A 21,648-nucleotide genomic window follows, 5' to 3' on the forward strand; every position below is an offset into this window, starting at 1 on the left:
CTCTCTGTTGCATCCCAATCTGCTTGACCTCTCCCCTTGGATATCTGTCATTCACATCAAACATACTTTGTCCAAATCTGGGTACCTAATATTCTCTGTCTCTGCAAATTATCCCACTCCACCTATATTGTGTTGTCCACTCAATAAATATTAGCTCTTCTGTAGTTTGTTTGGCCCATAGGATCAGAAAAACAAAGACCTTCCCAGGTCATCAAGGAGTTAAGATGAAAGCCTAGAGTGGGACAATAATTCCTTAAGGTCACACAGCTAACCAATCCCAGACCCACGCCTAGAATGCTAATCTCCCAGTAGAATGGCTCTCACCTGCCCAAGTTGGTGACTGGCATCTGGATCATCCAGGGTGGAAAGACAAGAGCTGGAAAGCAGAGGGCTCTCAGCCTCTGAGACAACCTGTCTTCCAGAAACACTAACCTAAGAGAAAAAATATTGCAGCTGAATAAGAGACTTCTGACATTACAGGTCACCTCAGATCCTATATTCTCCCAGATGGAAAGAGTACCCCAATGCCACAGAGCTTGCCTTTCTGCTCTCACTCTGGCCATTATGCACCCCAAGGATCTACTCAGAGAGCTAGTCCTCTGAGGTGCTGACCATCAGTGGTTCATATGCTAAAAAGGCCCCCATGACCAACAGGGATTGGGGCTCCCTAAATGCAGAAGTCTCTGTTGGAGAAATGAGTCTTGGAAATGGACAAGATTAGGGTGCTAGTTACTGAGCAATGACTCATCACTGAGGGTACAAATGCCAGAGACCCACATCAGGAGACATTTGAAGAAGTTAGAGGGCTTAAAGACCCAAGAAGCCAGGATTGAAGGTGGGAGTCTGGAGAGATAGACCTAGAGAAGGTACTAAAAGCAATCTAGTCCCTTTTTATGCTTTTCTCTGGGCAACCTAGAAATGATGTGGCTTGAAAAACCTGTTTATGTTGAGCAGCAGTCATATCCTGGGAAGAACTCCTCTTCTACCCCAGGAAAATTCATGGAACTCTACCACCTAGCACCTCTGGCCCTGAAGATTTTTGTCCCTTCTTAAATACCCCTGCAATAGCTATTCCTAAAAATCTCAGAATCACAGTCAGGAGTCTCTTCTCTTCCAGAAAGTCCTCCCCAGTGTCTGCCCTAAATACCTCTTGTTGTTGCTGTTCTCTGCCCTCTCACCAATTACCTACAATGGGGCTTCAGGCACCAGAAACAGGAAATGAGCTGAACAGCCCTTTCCCTTCTGTTCAGTCACTTCTTTTACTTTGATCACTTTGCCATGGAGGGGAGGAAAACAGGACCCCAGCAGAGACCTAAATCCTGCAGAATTAGGTACCTGAGTTCTGTCCTTCTCTAAGGCTCTGTTAGAGGACTTTAAGAAATAGTTCTATCTGCTTGGGAAAGGGAGATGACATTTTCCATAGATATCTGGTGGAAATAAGGGATCTACCTTACCAGCCTTTCTCCTGGTCTACGAGGAGTCCCAAATGATCAACTACACTTCCCATTGCATTCTTTCTTGGGCACCTATTAGAAACATCGAAGTTGTTCACCTCTGCCTCATTTACTTCCCTGTTCTGGGGAAGGGGTACCGACTTTACCCCATCCCATGCATTCCTGCTCACTGCTACTCTCCCTGCCTTACAGAGCTCTCTTCTGAAGTCTGGATTTTCCTTTCTCCTGTGCTAGTGACACCCTCTTCCTTGTGCAAATACCCTCTGGTTCTTCAGCTCCTGTGGTTATCAGCATCTTTATCCATGACTACACAGTACAGCTATATAGAAGCTATAGAAGTTCATGGTTAAGGACCAAGAACATGAAGTCTGTCTGGATTTGAATTTGGCTTCCCCTGTTACTGAGCTGTGTGTTCTTCCAGTCTTTTTTTTTTTTTTTTTAAAGATTTTACTTATTTATTTGACAGAAAGAGAGATTACAAGTAGGCAGAGAGGCAGGTAGAGAAAGGGAGGAAGCAGGCTCCCTGATGAGCAGAGAGCCCGATGCGGGGCTCAATCCCAGGCTGAAGGCAGAGGTTTAACCCACTCAGCCACCCAGACGCCCCTGAGCTGTGTGCTCTTAAAGAAGTTGTTACTCCTGCCCAGAATTTCAGTCTTCTTACTTGAAAATGGGGGCTAGTCCTAGGAGACCATTCAGACGTGTGAGGATTGGACTTGATTGCTGGTAGGGAGTGCTAGAAACCAGTCACCTCAGCTGCTTCTGGAGAAAGGAGCAAGTTTGACTTAAACAGACATAACTCAAATTAAATTTTTACTTATCAAAGAGGACTTCAACCACCTGCACTTTGACCTCAGTCTGTACTTTCTAACAAATTAAACTCTTCTTTCCAGATTACCTTTTGACTCAGGCAAAAGACCCTGTGGGCAAAGTACCTCCTGACTGAACAGAAACTACCCCTCAAGCAATAGTAACGACTGCCCTGATGTAGCAAGACCCTGTGTGACTGACTTCAAGGCAATGTTCCACCTGACCTTTACTCCACCCCCCACCCCACCCCATACTCAATGACCTTTGTCCCACATTTTCTTTATATAAGCCTGGAACTATTTTCAACACTTTGGAGACTTTGAGATGCTAGTCTGCTGTCTTGCTGGTGTTGGCCTCACTGAAATAAATTCCTTTCTCATTTACCACCACTTGTCTCTCTACCTTTGGATTTTATCAGCAGTGGGTGTCTGAACCTGATCTGTTTGAGACCCCAAGAGCCGGGTGCCCTTGCACGCCTTTACCCCAGCTACATTTACTTTTTCAAAAAAGTAGTAAGTAAAAGTTTTTCTTAAAAAATGCATTCTCATATAGTAAAACACTCAGCAAATTATAGCAAGACTAGAATAGGAGACTTGGAGAACAGTGTTTGGACTCCACACACCTGTATGTACAGAGAGGGTCTGCGAGTCACTAACCATTCCTATTGATCACCTAGAGATCCCAGAGATCACCCCCAATCTCTGATGCAGCAGATTTGGGGAATGAGGGTTGTGGTCCTGGAATCATAATTAGGGTCCCACAAGTGGAAGGAAGCTCAAGAAAAAGTAATTTATCCTCCCAGAAATAGGGGCAAAATGACCAACAGACCTATCTGGTTTGGAAGTTCTGGAGCCAATTTTCCCCAGATAAGCAGAATACCATATTCCCTGCAAACATCTGTTTTTGCCAATTAGTCAACAGATACTTATTGACTGCTGTTCTCAGATGGTCACAAATGTGACTGATACAGATCTCTCCCAGTTTGGAGGCAAGGTAGCTAATGACATGGAAAGTGATGAGTTTTCAAGAAAAAGTAATACTGCCCAGGGGTCGGGGAGGGAAGAGAGATCTCTCTTCCCTCTTGAAGAGAGAGTTACTTTTTTTTGAAAACTCATCACATTCTAACACACTATAGAATTTACTTATTCATTATTATTATTTTTTTTTTCCTGTATCTCCTTCCATTAGAATCTAAAACACATGAGGAAGAAGATCTTTGCCTGTTTTGGCGGTTATTTAGCTCAAGAACTTGGAACTGTATCTAGCACGCAGTAGGTACTCAATAAACATTACAGTAAATGAGTAAGAGCTACTAAGACCAACAGACTGCAGAAGTAAGAAAAAATAACCACACACACCCTGGGTAAGCCTGGGCTAGGGAAAAAGAGATAGCTCTAAGTTGGATTTCAGTTTAGATTTAAATTGGACTAAATATTTTAATGCTTGAAAATGAGGCATAAGAAGGAACAAAAAGATAAGGAGTATATCCAAGGGCATACAATCCTCTGGGTGAGGAAGAGAAAGTGGACATAGTGGGTCTGAATATCAGCGGCAGGAGGAAAAAAAATACAAAGCTACTGTCTGACTGTAGGCCATCAACCCCAGCCTACTTAGCATCTCCATTATTGCTGCCACCATATGGTTAGGTAGGGTATACTGGGATCCCTCAAAAAGATCCCTGAGATGGACAGAAGGGAAAGCTTTGCAAAAGAAGACTTAAAAGCTGAGCCTTAGTACCACTGAGCCCTCAGGCCAGGAAGAGGCAAAGTGGGTGAACAAAGGGACCACCTCCTTACACCACACACAAAAATAAATTCAAAAGTGGATCAGAAACCCAAATGTGAAACCTGAAACCATAAAAATCCTAGAAGAGAACACAGGTAATAACCTCTCTGACATCAGCTGTTGCAGCTTTTTTTAGATATGTCTCCTGAGGCAAGGGAAACAAAAGCAAAAGTAACCTATTGAGATTACATCAAAATAAAAAGCTTCTGCACAGCAAAGGAAACAAAAAAACTAAAAGAGAACCAACTGAATGGGAGAAGATATTGGCAAATGACATACCAAAAAAAGGGTTATTACCAAAAATACATAAAGAACTCAAACAAATCAACACCCAAAAAATAAATAATCCAATTAAAAATTAAAAAAAATAATCCAATTAAAAAAAAAAGACATGAACAGACATTTCTCCAAAGAAGACATACAGATGGCCAAAAAATACACGCTCATCACCACTTATCAGGGAAATGCAGATCAAAACTGTAATGAGATATCCCTCACATCCATCAGAATGGCTAAAATCAACAACACAAGAAACAATAGGTGTTGGTGAGGACGGGGAGAAAAAGGTAAAGGAACCTTCCCGTGCTGTTAATAGGAATGCAAACTGGTGCAGCCACTGTGGAAAACAGTATGGAGTTTCTTCAAAAATTTAAAAATAAATCTACCTTAGGAACCAGCAGCCACACTACTGAGTATTTACCCAAGGAATACAACACTCATTCAAAGGGATACATGCCTCCCTATATGGATAGCAGCATTTTTACAACAGCCAAGACATGGAAGCAGCCCAAGTATCCACAGCTAGATGGATAAAGATGTGTTCATAGAGTGGAATATTATTCAGCCATAAAAACGAATGAAATCTTGCCATTCGCAATGACATGGATACAGCTAGGAAGTATCATGCTAAAGTGAAATAAGTCGTTCAGAGAAAGACAAATACCACAGATTGCACTCATATGTGGAATTTAAGAAATGAAACAAAGAAGCAAAGGAAAAGAGAGAAAAATAAACCAAGAAACACATCCTTAACTACAGAGAGCACACTGATGGGTTACCAGAGGGGAGGTGGGGGGTGGGGAAGGGGTGAGACAGGTAATGGGGATTGAGGACACATGTGGTAAATGAACACGGGGTGCGGCAGGCAAGTGCTGAATCACTATATTGCAAACCTGAAAAGAATACGACACTGCATGTCAACTACCTGGAATTAAATAAAAACTTACCAAAAGAGGGAAAGGAATGGGGTGAAAAGTGTGAGAAGGAGAAAGAGATAGGAACCTGAGAGTAGTGGGCAGGGGTCCTGGCAGAGACTGGAGAGGGGTGGAGACCCAGGGAGGGGCTGCTATGCAAGGTATCCCCAGCTTCAGTCTTTCCATCTGTCAAGTGGAGAGAGCCTAAGGCCTTCTCAGGATTTGAGTGAGAAATGGGTTGGTTCTGTTTTCCCCAATGTGGGTTTTGCAAGGTGATTTTGGTTGAGCAGCGTTCATGTTCATCGTTCTTTTGGTGCATATTGGCAAAAAAAAGAAAAGAAAGAAAATGAACAGAACGTCAGACTCATCTTCTAATGCATGTATATATTGCTTAGGGCAAAGATGCTTTCTTTTAAAGAGGATTTGATTTACAGCGCAGATGGCGTGTGGAGAGAGTCACAATCCCAAAGGCAGCATGGGAGGAGTGAAGGTGGGGAATAAGAGAGTGAAAGGACCTCAGCAGAGCATGTAGCACAGTGCCAGGTTGTCAATAGAGGGATGGTAGCCGCTCTTGACTTCTAGGGCTGGGGCTGCTGGTGGGGAGGTGTGGATTGCTGGTGCCTGGCTCCCAACCTTTCAGCAGCCTCTGGGAGTTTGGCCTTTTTCCTTTCAAAGCTGAGCTCGGCTGAGGCAACTGTGGAGAGTTAGCTTGGCAGGGGTGGGGGTTGGTCAAGTGCATCAGGGGGTGCAGAGGGGGCTTGAGGCAGAATTGGGGAGGGTGGACAGGAAGGGGTGAGGGTGGGCGGGCCTCCCCACACCCTGCTACCACCTGGGCGGGCCTCCCCACACCCTGCTACCACCCTTCATCATCACCCACCCTTCAGGCTTATGCTGACTGAAGTCTGGACAAAGGACCTCTCTGATTACAGCTGGAGAAGAACAGAATGGTTCAGCCCAGGGCCTTAAAGGAGGAGAGGCCAGGGATCATCTGTCCTGCATCTAAGACTGAGTCTAAGAGAAGGGAACAATGTAACCACAATGACACAGTGATGTCAGGAGCCACTTCCCCCAGGTAGCATTTCCATTCAAGCCCCTGGCTTGGAAGGAACTGACATGTGGGGGGCTCATTAGGAATTCTAGCAGTGTCTAAGGCATGACTCCAAACCTCACCTCAAGAGCACTAATGAGGTTGCAGAGTCAGACCTATCAAGTCTGGGGTAAATCACCAAAGCTCTGTGAATTTCCACCTTAACATAAAGAAAATTTACTCAGCCCAGGAAGGCCACAAAGACAAAAGACTTAAGACTTAAAGACAAAAGACTTAAGAACAAGTAAACCATTTTGACAAGTTTTTTTTTTTTTTCTTTTTAAGGGCTATTAAAACTTTAAGGATCACTCCTCTGCCATAAACCTTTAGTGGCTCCCTAGCACTCCCTGAAAACAAAACTCCAGTCATCCTGAACTGCAAATTGCTTAACCTCTTTGATCTACCTGTAAAATGAGAATGACATCAGTACTGTTCAACCTGTTCAACATGAAGGTTGACAGTTAAAATATACAGAACTGTGCCTGACTATAGCTGGTTGCTCAGTGTGCTGTTCTTAGAAACACTAACCTATCTCTCCCCTCTCAGGGCCTTTGCACATGCTGTATCCTGTGTTCAGAATGCTGGGCCCCAATCTCTTTACTTAGTTTACTTCCACTTTCCTTTCAATCCCAGTTCACCAAGGACCTCCTTACGGAAGGTCTCCTGCTACCCTGAGTCCTCCCAGTCTTAGTCAGGCCCCACAATCTATGTTTAACTAAACTCTTTCCTTCATGGAATTTATCACAGTTGTGCATTATTTGCCTTATTCTCTGATGAATAACATCAACCTCCCCACTCAACTGTAAACTCTGCAAGGGTAGTGTCATGGGTTGAATCATGTCCCCTCAGATTCCTATGCTAATGTCCTAATCCCCAGTACCTCAATATGTGGTTGGAATTTGGAGATGGGGCCTTTGAAGAAGTGCTTAAGTTACAGTGAGGTCCTCAGGTCCTCATCCAACCTGAGTGGTGTTCTTATAAGAGGAGATCAGGAGACAGACAGGAGACGGAGGAAAGATCATGTGAGGACACAGAAGATGGCTGTCTATAAACCAAGGAGAGAAGCCTCAGAATTAAACTAACCCCACTGACACCATGATCTTGGACTTCCAGCCTCAAGAACCAAGGAAATAAATTTCTCTTGTTAAAGCCTCCCAGTCTATGGTACTTTGTCATGGCAGCCCAAACAGATTAATACAGGTACTGACTAGGTTGACTTTTGCTTATTGTTATATTTCCGGAGCCCAGCACTGAGTAGGTGCTCAATAAATATTGATTGGTGGCTGAATGGAGGTCCCGCAGGTTGGCTAAGTGGCACTGAAGATCACGTTGAGTTTCCATCTGCTTCATCTCTGCATGGCTGGTGTCAGAGGCCCAGAGCTACTTCTTTCCGTTTCAGGGCCTGAGATGTGGTTTTGGGTCCTTGCATCTTTTGTGATGGGCACAACATAATACACTAGTCTTCAGCAGATGATTGTTGGAGGCAGAGTGTGGTTTGGGGGAATCGTTTCTTTAAGATACTTTTTTCATTATAATAGTTATACATACTTACTGAGAAATCTTGGAAAATAGAGAAGCACAGAGGAAAGAAAAAAAACTATCAACCACTATTTTCAATCCCCAGGAATACTTGTTTTAACATTAAGTATTTCTTTTCAGGCTTTTTTTCCATAGTTTTTCCTTTACCATTCAAAGTTATGGTTCTCCACTATACATATATTATTTTTATTCTTTTTTTTTTTGGTCAGAGAGAGAGAGAGAGGGAGAGAGAACGAACACAGGCAGACAGAGGCAGAGGGAGAAGCAGACTCTCCGCCGAGCAAGGAGCCCGATGTGGGACTTGATCCCAGGACACTGGGATCATGACCCGAGCCGAAGACTCAACCAACTGAGCCACCCAGGCGTCCCTATTATTTTTATTCTGATTTAAACTTAATTTAGTTCAAGTATGCCCCAAGACCTATTTTTAAAGGTCACATAATACGTTACTGAGTTAAGCTACTACAACTTAGTCATTGTCCTACTGGCTGGACATTGTTTTTTTTTTTTTTTCTTTGTTGTTGTTGTTATAAACAATGCTCCAGTACGTATCCTTGAATCCTTTATTTTGCAGTAATTACTGAAGAAGGACTTTCCAGATGAAAGGGTAGGACCAATTTTTCATGTCCCTGGATATGATTACCAAACGGCTTTATCAAAAGGGTCAAGTGGTGACTCCCCACGAGCAGTGAATTCGAGATCACAGGAGCCCTGACTTTATGGCGACCTTTCCTCAGAGGATCAGCTGGAAATAAGACAGTGGGCAGCTGCTGAGGATGCCTTCAGACAGAGGAGGGGGAAGTCAAGCCATCAAACATACACTAGGCTGGCAGGGGCTGTGCATCTGGGTTAGTGACATTCTTCTGCTCTCTTCCAGGGTCCTGCTCATTTGTAACTGAAAGTCTTCGATGTTCACAGGGTTGAAGGGATGATGCCCCAGACAAGGGCTAACCAGTGATCCCATCAGTTCCTCTTAAAGTTTCAGAGGCCTATGGGGCCTTTCGGGGGTTGCCTCTCATCTCCCCCCACTCTTGGATTCTCAATTTATTCCTTTGGATCTTTCCAGAAACCGTCTTGGGCAGTTCTGAAACAAAGGCCACCTAGTGACCATAAAACAAAAACAGTTTGAAATCATTTCCTAGAAGGAATTCTGAGCTGAAAGAATCATTACCCTCTGCCACTTTGTTGAAAGTGTCCATGACTCATAGTTTTCTCTAAATGGCAATGACCAAAATGGCCAGGGTCTGGGGCACATGATCTTGCCCACAGAGATTCAGCCCCGCCCCTCCACACCCCCATTCTCCCACCCCCCTGAATCTGATGTCTGTCACTTCTTAGAGTAGGAACAAACTGGTTTGGGGCGGGCCCAGTGAGGAAACAGGGAGAAAAGGCTGAAGGAGAAGCTCTGTTATTTGTACCTTCATCACCCACACCCCTCACCCCCGGGGGCTTGGCCCTGACTGAGAGCAGATGCAGTGTGTGCTCAGGTGATTTCTCAGCTCCTCAAGCCCTAGAACCCCTGATGTTTACCTTCCTGGGATACTTGTATGGAGCAGTCACCCTTTTCACATGCTCCTGGAGCTCCTGAGTTAGTTTCTCAGGATCTTGAGAGGAGTAAGATGGAGAAAGGACAATAAAGGCCTTCACCACCTGCCAGAAGAAAACAAAAACAAACCCTCCAAAACCAGAAAGAATCAATCCCTTTATAACAACTTATTTCTCCTTTGCCAGCCAAGCATGAAAGTTCTGCCAGCGCCTCTGGCTCAGCCAGAAAAATGGACAACATCATTTTTTCCCCCTATTGTCTCCATTCCAGGACCAACTATTGGAAGCACTGACTTTTGTAGACTGATTCCTGGATCCTACCTGTTGCCCAAACTGCTTCTCTTTCCTAAAATAATACTGTAAGCAGCCAAGGGGCTTCTTTTCTGATGCAAATACTCTGTGGAAAGAGAAGCTTCACAATTTCCCCAGGGTCCCTTACTTCCAAGTCTCTGTGACTGGAAAAGTACCTGGCAGAGATTTGGACATGCAGGACTGGGAATAATGCACTGAGGGGAAGTGGGTATTTCTGAGCCTGCATGTATACGTGTTTCCAGCCAGCAAACATTTTGCTGCACAGCTTCCATGCCACATGTCCTGAGGGACATTCTGTTACCTTGGCTGTTACTGCCTGAGCCTTTCTTAGCAGGCTGCCTCCCATTAAGAAGGAAGAGTCCTGACACACTGCAACCTGACACATGGTTTCTGATAGGAGTGGAAGAGGTCAAAGGCCAGTAGGTTGCTAACCCACCCCAGCATATAGCTCTGTCAAGGTGGGGGTTCACCATCCTTGCATGCTTCCCAAAAGCGGGCATCTCACTACATTTCATGTTCAGATAGATCTGGTGATTGGGAAAGGCTCTCTCTGACTGTTAAAACTATTAAACATGTTCTGACTACTTTCAATGCACCAGGCTCCATTCTGAGTATATGCAGATTAACCACACACACCCATCTGTCACAACCCAAGCTAACTTGCGATATACAATGCGAGGTATACTTTTCCAGGTGTGATTTCTCCAGAACATATATGGGGCTCCGACCTCCCTTATTCTAAATCATTGGCCTCAAATTTTAACAGGCATCAGAATCACTTGGATAGGGGCTTCTAGTCAAAATGAAGAAGGCCTGGGCTGCATCCTCAATCACTCTCATTCAGCAAGACTGACTTGAGGTCTAGAAATCTGTATTTTAAACAAGAATCCCAGATGATGCAGCTGTGAGTAGTCTAGGGCCCTGACTTAGAGACCCACTCCTTTGCCCTGGTGCTTCTGAGAACACACATAGCCTGATGTCGTACTAACTTTCGTAAGGTAACTACACTATACTGTAGGGATATGTTGGATTTGCCAGTGAAAAGCTTCATTTCTCCCACTCTGTCTACTTCTCTGAGACCGATGGGAAGGAATTTGCATTTCTCCTGGGAGAGGTCAGCTTATTAAATTTGGCTCACGCTTCTGATACAGCAGGGTCATGCTGGATACTTATTCTGTCATCCCTTAAGATGGATATTCTTCTCAGGTTAGCACTGTCAGCAGCCATGTGTGCTTGTTATATCCTCATCTGCAAATGGGAAAGGGCTCTCCATCGGCCAGGACAAATGACAGAGACTGAATCCACTGCCAAGCTCTCCTGTCTAACGTCCACCTCTTTTGGACCCAGTTCCAGGTCCATTTGACACGAAAGTGATGGTATCCTCTCCTTGTGTCCCTCTCAAGAGTCGGCCTCTAAAGACATGACATTAATGCTTAACCGAAAGGAATGTGTGGCATTTCAGACTTTGTAGTACCCATGTGGAGTGAGATAGGGGGGAATGTGGGTCTTCCAGCTCACTCTGCTGGGTGCGAACAGGTAAAGAACCAGGAGGCAATGTTCTTGGCTGGACTGTTACCTCCCCTCTGATGGGGTCCGGACTGCTGACCACTGCAGCCTCCAGAACAGCAGGGTGCTCAGCAAGGGCATTTTCCACTTCAACGGGCCCAATCCGGTAGCTGGAAGAGAAAAACAAACTCTTCCAAGTGACCCCCCACACACACACACACACAAAGCTTCAAAGGGAGAAGGAAAGAGCAGACAGCTTGACCTTGAGGAATTAATCACATCGTCATTTCTTCCCGAGAACCAAAAGTAGCCATCCTTGTCCTTGTGGGCTCGGTCCCCCGTGATGTAGAAGTCCCCTCGTTCTGATGCCTCTGTCTTCTCAGGATTGTTCTGGAAGACAAAGTAAACACATGAAGGGCCATCTTCGAACAGCCACTCAAGCCAGCTCTGGCCTTCACAGGCCCATGCAGGAGGCTGGGGACCTATAAAAGCAGTTCCCAAAGACCATGCAGGCCAGAATTTCCCACTGGACTAGGAGTTGTGAATTTATACACTTTCTCTCTCTTAAATAGAAGGAGATGCCCGGAAATGGTTAAGGACAGCCACTTGCTACCATTCCTTGGAAGGGTCCAAGAAAGCATAGTTAAATGTAGGACAGTGGACACAGGGTCACTGGCTCTATTTTTTAAGATAAAAGAACATACTGATATTCTTTGTGCTCAGGAATCCTTGAAGGTAGGAAGAGAGCAGTTGGCCAAAAGGCAAGAGTCAAGGAAAGACGAAAAGCTAATCAAACTCTGATTCTCAAAACTTTAAAGAAGCTACTTGAAACAAACAAACAAAGACAAAATTACAGCTGCGTGCAACTATCCAGGTGTGTCTCAAAACCATTATGCTGAGTAAATGAAAGCAGACAAGGAGTTAAGATGGTGGGGGATCAGGGGAACCTCAAGTTTGTCTCGCCCCTCAGATATAGCTAGATAGTAATCCAAACACTCTGAACACCTGAGAAATCAATCGGAGTTCTGAGAGAAGAAAAACTCCAGTCTACAAGTAGAAAAGTGACTACCTTTTGGTAGGTAGGAGATGCAGAGACTTGAACTTGGGGAGACATAGCTGTGGATCCAGTGGCAGGGAGGTAACCCACAGGTGGAGGCTACCACAAAGCATTATAAGCAGCAAGGCACAAAACTGGAACTTTTAGAAGTCTGCTACCATGGATATGTGCCTGGCTTAAAGGTGCTCAGGTGGCAAAGCAGGGCAGAACTCACATGGTCTCTCAGGATCCCCTGGTCACAAGAAGGACAGATGGCACCTAAGTGCTGCATTGTTTCCAGGCACAGGAGCGTAGAAGGTGGCTGAAAACAGCCAGTGCAGGTGCTGGCTTTCTGCTCTGTTTTGCCATAAACTGTGAATCGCTCTGATAACTATGAAACTGTGACCGCTTTCCTAGTACAGGCCTGGCAAACAGCAGAAGCATAGGGAGACACCCCCTCACCCTCCTCCCCAGTGCTCCAGGGAGAACAGCACAGTCTGACCTGCAGGAGTCCCTAAAATGTAGGAGTTTTGAAATTCAGTTGTGCGCCAGAGATTTAGAAAAAAAAACAAAACAAAAAAAATTCTCAGAGACAGGCAGGGTAAATGTAGGGTTCTGATGGAAACCAGGGATACAAGAGTAACTGCTCTTCCGTGAGGGCTCACTGAAGAGTGGGGGGGCATGAACTTTCAACTGCAGGACTAGAAGGTGGGGGGCTGTCCTAGTCACTCTATGCATCATCACTGAAAGGCTTCAGGGAGAAAAAGAGCACCACCTGGTGAAGTCCAGAGCCTCTAACACCAACCCCCGCCTCCCATTTGCAATCTGGAGGCCCATATGCACTAAGGCAAGTCCATCTGAGAATCAGTGCAACAGGCCTCTCCCCCAGAAGTCCTGCACAAACAACTCACTCACACAAAGTCTACTGATCATAGAGGGTTGCAAAGCTTCAGCTCTAAGGGAAAATAGTGTCTAGACTCCTTTGTACTTTTATTCTTTATTTTTAAAATTTTTTTCATTTATTTTCTTATTTTTTCAATTATTTTAAAAAATTTATTAATGTCTAAAATTTTTGTTTTCATATATACTACATATATACTATTTTTTTGTTTACTTTCATTGTATTTTTCTTCTTTCTTATTTTGGGATCTAGATTCTTTTAATAAGCAGACCAAGAAACACCCAGGATCTAGTTTTTTTGTTTTGTTTTGTTTTGTTGTTGTTGTTTTCTTTTTTCTTTTTCTCTCTTCTTTTCATTTCTGGACAGAATGGCGAGCTGGAGAAATTCACCCCAAAAGAAAGAACAGGAGGTAGAACTCATGGACAGGGATTTAATCAATATAGATATAAGTAAGATGTCTGAACTAGAATTTAAAACAACAATTAAAAGGATACTAGCTGGGCTTGAAAAAGGCATACAAGATCCTAGAGAATCCCTTACTCCAGAGATAACAGAACTAAAATCTGTTAGACCGAAATTTAAAATGTTGTAACTGAGATGCAATTCCAGACAGAGGCCATAAAAAGGAGGATGGATGAATCAGAGGGCTGAATCAGTGATACAGTAGACAAAATTAAGGAAAATAATGAGTTGAAAAAAAGAGGGTAAGAAAGGTGATGGACCATGGAGGCAGATTTAGGGAACTCAGTGACTTATTAAAACATTGTAACATTCATATCATAGGAATCCCAGAAGATGAAGACAGAGGAAAAAAAGGGCAGAAGGTTTATTCAGACAAATTATAGCTGAAAACCTCCCTAATCTGAGGAAGGACACAGATATCAAAATCCAAGAAGCACAGAGAACTCCCATTCAATTCAACAAAAACCAACAACCACCAAGGCATATCATAGCCAAATTCACAAAATGCACAGACAAGGAAAGAATCCTGAAAGCTGCAAGGGACAAGGGGTCCTTAAGCTAGAAGGGAAGACAGAACCTAAGCTAGGTTCTTGGCAGATCTGACCACCAAAATATGGCAGGACAAAAAGGACTGTAAGAATATATTCACCATGCTGAACAGAAAAAAATATGCAGCCAAGAATTCTTTATCCAATAAGACTATCATTCAGAGCAGGAGAGATAAAGAATATCCTAGACAAACAGAAACTAAAGTAGCTTGTGACCACTAAACCCCTGCAAGAAATTTTAAGGGGGACTCTGCTTGGAGAAAAAAAGAGCAAAAGCAACAAAGACTAGAAAGGACCAGAGAACATCACCAGAAACACCAATCTACAGATAACAAAATCGCACTAAATTGGTATCTTTTACTAATGACTCTGAATGTAAATGGACTGAAAACTATATGGTCAACTAATCTTCGATAGAGCAGGAAAGGATTTCTAATGGAAAAAAGACAGTCTCTTCAACAAATGGCATTGGGAAAACTGGACAGCAATAAGCAGAAGAATGAAATTGGACCATTTTCTTACACCATACACAAAAGTAAATTCAAGACGGATGGAAGACCTCAATGCCAGACAGGAAACCATCAAAATCCTAGAGGTGAACACAGGCAGAAACCTCTTGGACTCAACTGTAGTGATTTCTTACTAGACACAATGCCAAGAAGGGAAACAAAAGCAAAAATGAACTACTTGGACTTCATCAGGATAAAAAGCTTCTGCACAGTGAAGGAAACTATCAACAAAACTAAAAGGCAGCCTACAGGATGGGAGAAGATATTGGCAAATGACATATGTGATAAAGCATTAGTATCCAAAATCTATAAAGAACTTACCAAACTCAACACGCAAAAAACAAATAATCCAGTTAAGAAATGCGCAGAAGACATGAATAGATACTTTTCCAAAGAAGACATCCAGATAGCTAATAGAAACATGAAAAGATGCTCAACAACACTATTATCAGGGACATACAAATCAAAACCACAATGAGATAACACACACCTGTCAGAATGGCTAAAATTAATAACACAGGACACACCAGGTGTTGGTCAGGATGTGGAGAAAGGGAAACTCTTACACCACTAGTGAGAATGAAAGTTGGTGAGGCCACTCTGGAGAACAGTATGGAGGTGCCTCAAAAAGTTAAAAATAGAACTACCCTATGATCCAATAATTGAGCTACTAGGTATTTACCCAAAGGATACAAAAATACAGATTCAAGGGTTACATGCATCCTGATGTTTATAGCAGAATTATCAACAATAGCCAAACTATGGAAAGAGCCCAAGTGTCCACTAACTGATGAATGGATAAACAAGATGTAGAGTGTGTGTGTGTGTGTGTGTGTGTGTATGCCATATCCATGTATTTAGATATACATGAATATATGGTATGTATTTATAATGGAATATTATCAGCCATCAAAAAAATGAAATCTTGCCATTTGCAATGATATGGAGGGAGCTAGAATGTATTATGTTAAGTGAAATAAGTCAGTAAGAAAAAGACATACAGTATGATCTCACTCATATGTAGAATTTAAGACAGGTAACAGATGAATATAAGGGAAGGGGGAAAAGAATAAAAGGAGAGGGGAAACAAGCCATTAAAATGACTCTTAACAATAGGGAATAAACTTAGGGTTGATAGAGGCAGAGGGGGGATAGGCTAGAGGGATGATGGGCGTTAAGGAGGGCTTTTGTTGTGATAAGGAAATGGGTGCTGTATGTAAGTGGTGAATCACTGAATTCTACTCTGGAAACCAATACTGCACTGTATGTTAACTAAGTAAAATTTAAGTTAAAAAATAAAATAAAAAGTGAATTTAAAAGAAAGAACCAGGGGGTGCCTGGGTGGATCAGTCAGATAAGCATCTGCCTTTGGCTTAGGCCTGATCTCAGGATCCTGGGATCAAGCCCTATGTCAGGCTTTCTGCTCAGCGGGGAGTTTGCTTCTCCCTCTCCCTCTGCCTCTGCCTCTATCCCTACTTGTGTGCTTTCTCTCTCTCTGTCAAATAGATAAATGTCTTATTAAAAAAGTAACGAGGGGCGCCTGGGTGGCTCAGTGGGTTAAGCCTCTGCCTTCGGCTCAGGTCATGATCCCAAGGTCCTGGGATCGAGCCCCGCATCCGGCTCTCTGCTCAGCAGGGAGCCTGCTTCCTCCTCCCTCTCTGCCTGCCTCTCTGCCTACTTGTGATCTCTCTCTGTCAAATAAATAAATAAAATCTTTAAAAAAAAGTAACGAGACACACAAAAACGAATACTTATAATCCTATTTACATAAAGTTATTTTTTAAAAAGGCAAAAGTATTCTATTAGCAACAACAAATAATTTAGCAAAAGCTGATGGCTTGGGTATTGACTGTTAGAGAGCCCAAGGGAACTTGCTGGGGTGACAAGAAGGTTCTATATCTTGATAGCAGTGGTGGTCACACAAGTGTATATAGGTGTCAAAAGTCACTGACCTATACGCTTGTCATTCTTGCCCATTGCTGTAGACTTAGTGGCATGAAGAAGTCGCTCAATAAATAATGAATGAATAAATTATTCAGAAAAGTCAAGGATTTGCTATTGCTTACAAAAATGATTATAAGGAAATAGATTAAAATTTTAAAATTACCTCTGCTTAATGTATTATTGCATTACTGTTTGGGTATTTTGTTTTGTTTTGTCTTTTAAAGATTTTATTTATTTATTTGAGAGAGAGAGCATGAGAGGGGAGAAGGTCAGAGGGAGAAGCAGACTCCCCATGGAGCAGGACTCAATGCAGGACTCGATCTCAGGACTCTGGGATCATGACCTGAGCTGAAGGCAGTCACTTAACCAACTGAGCCACCCAGGTTTTTTGTTTTGTTTTGTCTTTATTTTATTCTGGCTGGTAAGTTTCTGTGACTTTAAATGAAATATGATGAAAGACTATCTCTCTTGTAGTTATAGAAAAGTCACAAAAATTCATTCTAAAAACGAATGGACTGATTTTCACTGTGTCTTCCAGTGCTGTAGCTGAGCGATGGCATCATATACACACCAGGTGGAATCCCTAATAAAGCCATGGTTCTTGACTTCGGCTCCACATAATCCACATCATAGGAAAGTCTGATCTCATCTTTGATCTCAGTGGGGCCCGAGTATCAGTCGTGCTTTGAAGCTTCCAAGGTGTTTCTAGTGTGCAACCAAAGCTGAAACCATGTCAGTAGAGATTTACAGAGAGAGTGTGGCAAAAACAAAGCCCATAATAAACACTCACTGAAGCAGGCATGAGGGAGAGGTCATTCCTGGATTATCACAGAAATTCAGACTAGAGTCCTTGGACATAATAAGCTCTGCCAGCTGACTCCTCTCCACATAAGACTTAAGATAAAAAGAATTCTGAAACTAGGCTCTGATACAAATTGCAGTTTGACTTTTGTGAAGTCCCTTCTCTTCTCTGAGCTTCAATTTTCTCATCGTTAGGGGCACCTGGGTGGCTCAGGCGGTTAAGTGACTGCCTTCAGTTCAAGTCATGATCTCGGGATCCTGAGACCCAGCCCCACATCGTGCTTCTTGCTCAGTGGGGAGTCTGCTTCCCCCTCTGCCTGCTACTCCCCGCTGCTTGTGCTTTCTTGTGCTCCCTCTCCCTCTCTCACAAATAAAGAAATAAAATCTTTTTTAAAAAATTGTCACCATTGAAATGATGGGGTGTCCCCTGTGTTATAAATTTGCACTCTCAGACATATCTGTGCTTAAATCCATGTCCTGGACACACTAGTTGCTTGACATTGGATAAGTCAATCTTCTCATTTCCTCATCAATAATAGTGCCAACCTACCTCATGCAGTTATTGTAAGGGTTAAACAAGTGTTTATAAATCTCAGAACACAATGCTCAGCACACAGAAATCACTGTGAAAATGGCATTCCCTGCCACTTACCAAATAGCAACTGAAGAAACAGAAGGGGCGGGTGGGCCTGACTCGGACAGCAAGATTCCCCTCTTGTCCTGGAGGCAGGATGTTGCCCTCATCATCCACGATCTGGCAGAGAGATCAGAGGGCCATGTCTGGATATCTGTGCAGCCAGACCACCCCAGCAGCTGAGCCTGCTGTCGCTAACCAGGACATGCATTTTGCTCTTCTCTTTGAACCAAGCCTCACCAACAGTTGGGCAAGGCTGCCTACCTGCACATCGTAAGGTGGGGACGCTTTCCCCATGGATCCAGACTTGATTTTCATGCCTTTTGGATTGGCACAGATTAAAACCTGGAGAGAAAGCAGTTCCAGAAAGGTGGAGATGTATCCCTGTAGCTTCCTCCTTCCTGGTGCCCAGCTTTCTCTCTCTCTCCCTTCTGTCTCTCCTTCCCTCTCCTACTCACTCTTTCTCTCCCTTCCTTCTTCCTCCCTTCTCTTCTTTCCATAGTCAACAAACATTTATTGAATGTTATACTGGACACTGACACATAAAGAACCAAATGTGTCACTAAATCAAAAGACTCAGTTGACCCTTCAACTCTCTGCTGCCCAGATGGCTATGGGCAATACTGGGTAAGATCTTTGGGTCTGACCAGAGACAGAGAGAGGCTGTCCTGGTGGAGACAAATGGTACCCGAGGCCACGAGAGTAGGTTTTTTGGCTATGGTGTCCTTGTGAAATCATTTTATCAGCCAAAAGGGAAAAAAAAAACTGATGGGATTTTGTTATCAGCTTCTCCCAGGGGACAGGGCAGTCCCTGACAGGTGTGGCAGCTGGGAAGGCAGAGGCTCTGAGAGCTGGTCATCTCCACCAAGTGGCTGAGGGCTTGGGTAGAGGTGACCTGTGGCAGGGACCCGGGCTCCACTAGCACTCACTGTTTCAGACTGGCCATAGCCTTCGTGCAGCTCCAGGCCCACATGGCTCTTCCACTTCTCTCTCACATCAGGATTCAGTGCCTCTCCTCCAGTCAAACAGTGCCTCAGGCTCTGAAACTGGTACCTTTCTCAAGTGGAAAACAAGACCGCCTGTGTCAGGATCCCTGCACCCAACACTGTACCCCCAGTATTACTGCTCAGGTCTAGACATCTAAAGCCACTGGAGGATAAAGTCCAGGCTCTTATCACCTATTCCAAGTGCCCCATCCTCTGGCTTTGTAGGCATATTCCTCATGGGCAGGTAAATTTTTTAAAAAATCAATCTTATCTGATTTTGGAATAAAATCAGAACCTTGTATTGTAGGTTTTGGTATAACATAGCGAATTCTACGTGAACTGGCCAAAATCAGTTAAAAACAAAATGAAAAAAACAAAAACAAAATGATGATAAATTGGTTAGAACAACCACCTAGTTAAAAAAGATAAACCGATTACATGGGGCACCTGGGTGGCTCAGTTGGTTAAGTGTCTGCCTTCAGCTTGGGTTATGATCTCAGGGTCCTGGAACTGAACCCCACATCGGGCTCTCTGCTCCACAGGGAGTGTGCTTCTCCCACTCTCTCTGCTCCTCCCCTTCTGGTTTATGTTCTCTCTCTCTCTCAAATACATAAATAAGATCTTTTTACAAAGAAAAGATAAATCGTTACAAATTTAAAAGGTAGAAAGTAGTCCGGTAGGAATGAATCAGTTGCAAATTTGTAAGGCAGAAAGGAGCCCCCTAAGAATCTGACAATTCTAACAAATGGGCCCCAAATTCCTACAGATATTAAATACGTTATAAAACCACCCCTCCATTCAACAGATTATCCAAAATGTAAAAAATGAGTGGTTGCAAATATATTTCAACAATTTTTCCCCTTTGGATAAACTTGGTTTGACTATTAATTAATACTATCTAGTAGCTTTCAACAAAATTGTTCTTAAATCATTCCGAGTTTGCTTACAGTTAAAATAATGATCTTGAAGTGTACACAAGAGATCAATGAATGGGATAAATTCTTAAAACAAAGAATTCAACAGGGGAATCATGTAAAAACTCCCCCTTAGGTTCTTCAAGGACAGATACATGCGATGAGCAAAGAGAACAGAAGAGGCAGACATAGATCAGTCAGTGAGTTACTGAAGAGTCATAGGTCTCTTTCCACACACCTCAGCAACTAGACTTGTCCTGCTATCAGATGTTGCTTTGGACGTACCCAGGATGGGAGCCACATGCACATAGTGTCTGGTTGCCTTCTATGGGATACCCAATGACATTCACTCAGAAAGTGGCTGGATGGAGTTCATATGGGGCTGAGGGATGGAACATCTATTGTGGTGGGCTTGCTGGTCCCACCAGACCTCAGGCCCTGGCCACAAATCCCATTCCACAGGTGGCTAACAATTACCCAACAATTTCTCCATCCTCACACAAGTAGCAGACATATTGCTGAGAGAATGGCCTGTGCATGTATGATGGAGAGACAGCCCACCTCAAGTGCTAAAATTCCAGACTATCTTAAATCTATCCAATTCCATCTGGATACAAATTCTTGGGTAGGGAGTGGTGGTACAGAGGATTTTTATGGGGCATGTGCAAAGGATATAGATGTGTATGCTTCAGCATGTGTGTGTATGTGTGTGTGTGTGTGTGTGTGTGAGATAGAGGACCACAGATATATATAATATTCCAGATATGTATTCTATATGGAGAGAAAGAATCACAGACGTATGTGTATATGTATGTGTGTGTGGACATATATAGAGAAAGAGAGAAAGAGAGAGATGAGACAGGGACAGAGTGAGAGAAACAGAGTCGGTATGAGAGGGTGGGTGTGCATGTGGGCATATACTGCTGTATATTCACATATTTAGGTCCCCAAAGCACCAGACGGATGGGCTGGCTGTACCTGGTGAGATCCTCCTGTACCAGCAGCCGGAAGATGGTGGGAACACAGCAGAGGGTGGTGATCGGGTACCTGGAGAGAGTCTAAGCAAAAACAAAGGACAGAAGATCTCAGAGGTACTGGGGTGGGACTTCATGGAGATGGAGCAGGGAAACTGGATTTTAACTACTCTAAATACATCATATAAGTGAACCATACTGTATCTGTCCTTTAGTGGCTGGCTTAGGTCACTTAACATAATGTCTTCAAGATTCATCCATGATATAGCATGCGTATTCCTTCTTTTTAAAGGCTGAATAATATTCCATTGTATGTATGTGGTACATTTTGTTTATCCATTTATCAGCCAACGGGACTTGGGTTGCTTCCACCTTTGGGCTATTAGTAATAATGTCGCTCGGAACACGGATATACCTAGCTGACATCTTGACCACAACCTCATGAGAGGCCCTGATTCAGAACTAGCTATTAGGCTGCTCCCAGACTCCTGACCACCAGAAACTGAGATAATAAATATTTGTTTTAAGCCACTAGGTTTTGGGGTAATTGACTACCATAGATAACTAATATACCATGTAAGGCCTGGGGGCAATAGAGGGAACAAGGCATATACTGGCTGATCAAGCCCTCAGTGAATAATGATGATGGTGAGCTTGACTGTGGCAAAGATAATCAACGTGTTAAGAACACACTCTGATTATTATTTTCAC

At 43.4% G+C, this 21,648-nt stretch overlaps 1 protein-coding gene across 2 annotated transcripts in view; it reads right to left on the bottom strand.

The window, feature by feature from the left end:
- Positions 1-8,414: 8,414 nt before the first annotated feature.
- ACSM5 (acyl-CoA synthetase medium chain family member 5) overlaps positions 8,415-21,648 on the bottom strand; it is a 110,161-nt gene continuing 96,927 nt past the window's right edge. For both annotated transcript variants that reach the window (XM_059154671.1, XM_059154670.1), the window contains exons 7-14: positions 20,942-21,021; positions 18,993-19,116; positions 18,328-18,408; positions 18,082-18,183; positions 11,491-11,618; positions 11,299-11,398; positions 9,396-9,515; positions 8,415-8,965 (exon numbers count right to left, since the gene is read on the bottom strand). In XM_059154671.1, coding sequence (XP_059010654.1) covers positions 8,855-8,965; positions 9,396-9,515; positions 11,299-11,398; positions 11,491-11,618; positions 18,082-18,183; positions 18,328-18,408; positions 18,993-19,116; positions 20,942-21,021 — 846 coding nt within the window. In that variant the 3' untranslated portion in view covers positions 8,415-8,854. The remainder of the gene's footprint in view (positions 8,966-9,395; positions 9,516-11,298; positions 11,399-11,490; positions 11,619-18,081; positions 18,184-18,327; positions 18,409-18,992; positions 19,117-20,941; positions 21,022-21,648) is intronic.

Source organism: Mustela lutreola, chromosome 17 (genome assembly GCF_030435805.1).
Source record: "Mustela lutreola isolate mMusLut2 chromosome 17, mMusLut2.pri, whole genome shotgun sequence".
Classification (NCBI taxonomy): Eukaryota; Metazoa; Chordata; class Mammalia; order Carnivora; family Mustelidae; genus Mustela; species Mustela lutreola.